The sequence below is a fragment of the Geospiza fortis genome, unplaced genomic scaffold (genome assembly GCF_000277835.1).
Source record: "Geospiza fortis unplaced genomic scaffold, GeoFor_1.0 scaffold6132, whole genome shotgun sequence".
Taxonomy (NCBI): domain Eukaryota; kingdom Metazoa; phylum Chordata; class Aves; order Passeriformes; family Thraupidae; genus Geospiza; species Geospiza fortis.
Genome location: NW_005055346.1, coordinates 7505 through 8818, shown reverse-complemented (window position 1 = coordinate 8818; position 1314 = coordinate 7505). Strand labels below are relative to the sequence as shown.

At 64.5% G+C, this 1314-nt stretch overlaps 1 protein-coding gene across 1 annotated transcript in view; it reads left to right on the top strand.

Annotated features, from left to right (window-relative positions):
* Positions 1-172: 172 nt before the first annotated feature.
* LOC102037082 (RNA-binding protein 4B-like) overlaps positions 173-1314 on the top strand; it is a gene marked incomplete at its 3' end in the record, with an annotated part of 2368 nt that continues 1226 nt past the window's right edge. Inside the window, 2 exon segments of the mRNA XM_031065801.1 lie at positions 173-193; positions 445-908. Coding sequence (XP_030921661.1) covers positions 455-908 — 454 coding nt within the window.

Genomic DNA, 1314 nt, shown 5'->3' with positions numbered 1-1314 from the left:
TGGGAGAAACCGGGGCCCTGCTGTCTGTGGGCGAGCATTGCACGGGGTTCCGCGGCTTCGGGAAGGCGCCTAGGAAGGGGCTCAGACCCGGGATGGGAGCGGGATGAGGTCTGGGGGAGACCCGGGTTCCCCTCCATGGGCTGGGGGCTCACGGAGCACAACCGGGGCTGAGACTCCGCTCGGATCCCTGAAGGTCTCCCGGCTTATTGTGAGGAGCCCGGGCCTGGGGGGGGTCTCTCCTGAGGGGGTCTCTGCTTCAGGGTGCCCTGAGGAGCCCCCCTGTCCCTGTGGGTGAGGGGGGTCCCATCGGGAATCAGCCGGAGGAGGATCCATGAAAGGAGGGGGGAACCTTCCCCATCCCTGGAGTGCCTCCGACCCCTCAGCGGGACCGGGGGTTGTGCGGGGAGGGTCTCACCGAGCCCCCCATTCCCTGGCCCCACTCAGGCGGGTCGCGATGGTGAAGCTGTTCATCGGGAACCTGCCGCGGGAGGCGACGGAGCAGGAGATCCGCTCCCTGTTCGAGCAGTACGGGAAGGTGCTGGAGTGCGACATCATCAAGAACTACGGCTTCGTGCACATCGAGGACAAGACGGCGGCCGAGGACGCCATCCGCAACCTGCACCACCACAAGCTGCACGGCGACTCCATCAATGTGGAGGCCCAACCCCACAAGCTGCACGGCGTCTGCATCAATGTGGAGGCCAGCAAGAACAAGAGCAAGGCCTCCACCAAGCTGCACGTGGGCAACATCAGCCCCGCCTGCACCAACCTAGAGCTGCGCGCCAAGTTCGAGGAGTACGGCCCCGTCATCGAATGTGACATCGTCAAGGACTACGCCTTCGTGCACATGGAGCGGGCCGAGGATGCAGTGGAGGCCATCCGGGGGCTGGACAACACCGAGTTCCAAGGTGAGCCGCGGGGCTGGGGGCACGGGGAGGTTCTGATCCGGGAGGATTTTGGCTGATTTTGGTGTTACCGGCCCCACTCTGTGTTTGGTGCTGTATTCGGGACCTATTCTCATCCTGGAGCGCCGGAATGTTTGCTCTGGGGATGGTGCCAGGTGCTGTCCCTGTGCCCTCATCAGGGCTGGCGACACTGTGGTGGCTCCGTGTCGGGGCAGAGTGGCTCCACAGCGCTGGAGTTTGCAGGGATTCTGGGGAATTAACCCCAAACTGGTTGGTCAGAGTGAGTTCCGCCTCTGGGGCCACCTCATGGGATTGGTGGTGTCCCTGTGCTGCTGGAATTTGGGGGAAAACAGGGCTGGGAGCCAGCGCCGTGTCCCACTGGCTCCCCTTGTCCCACTCGCTCCCCCCG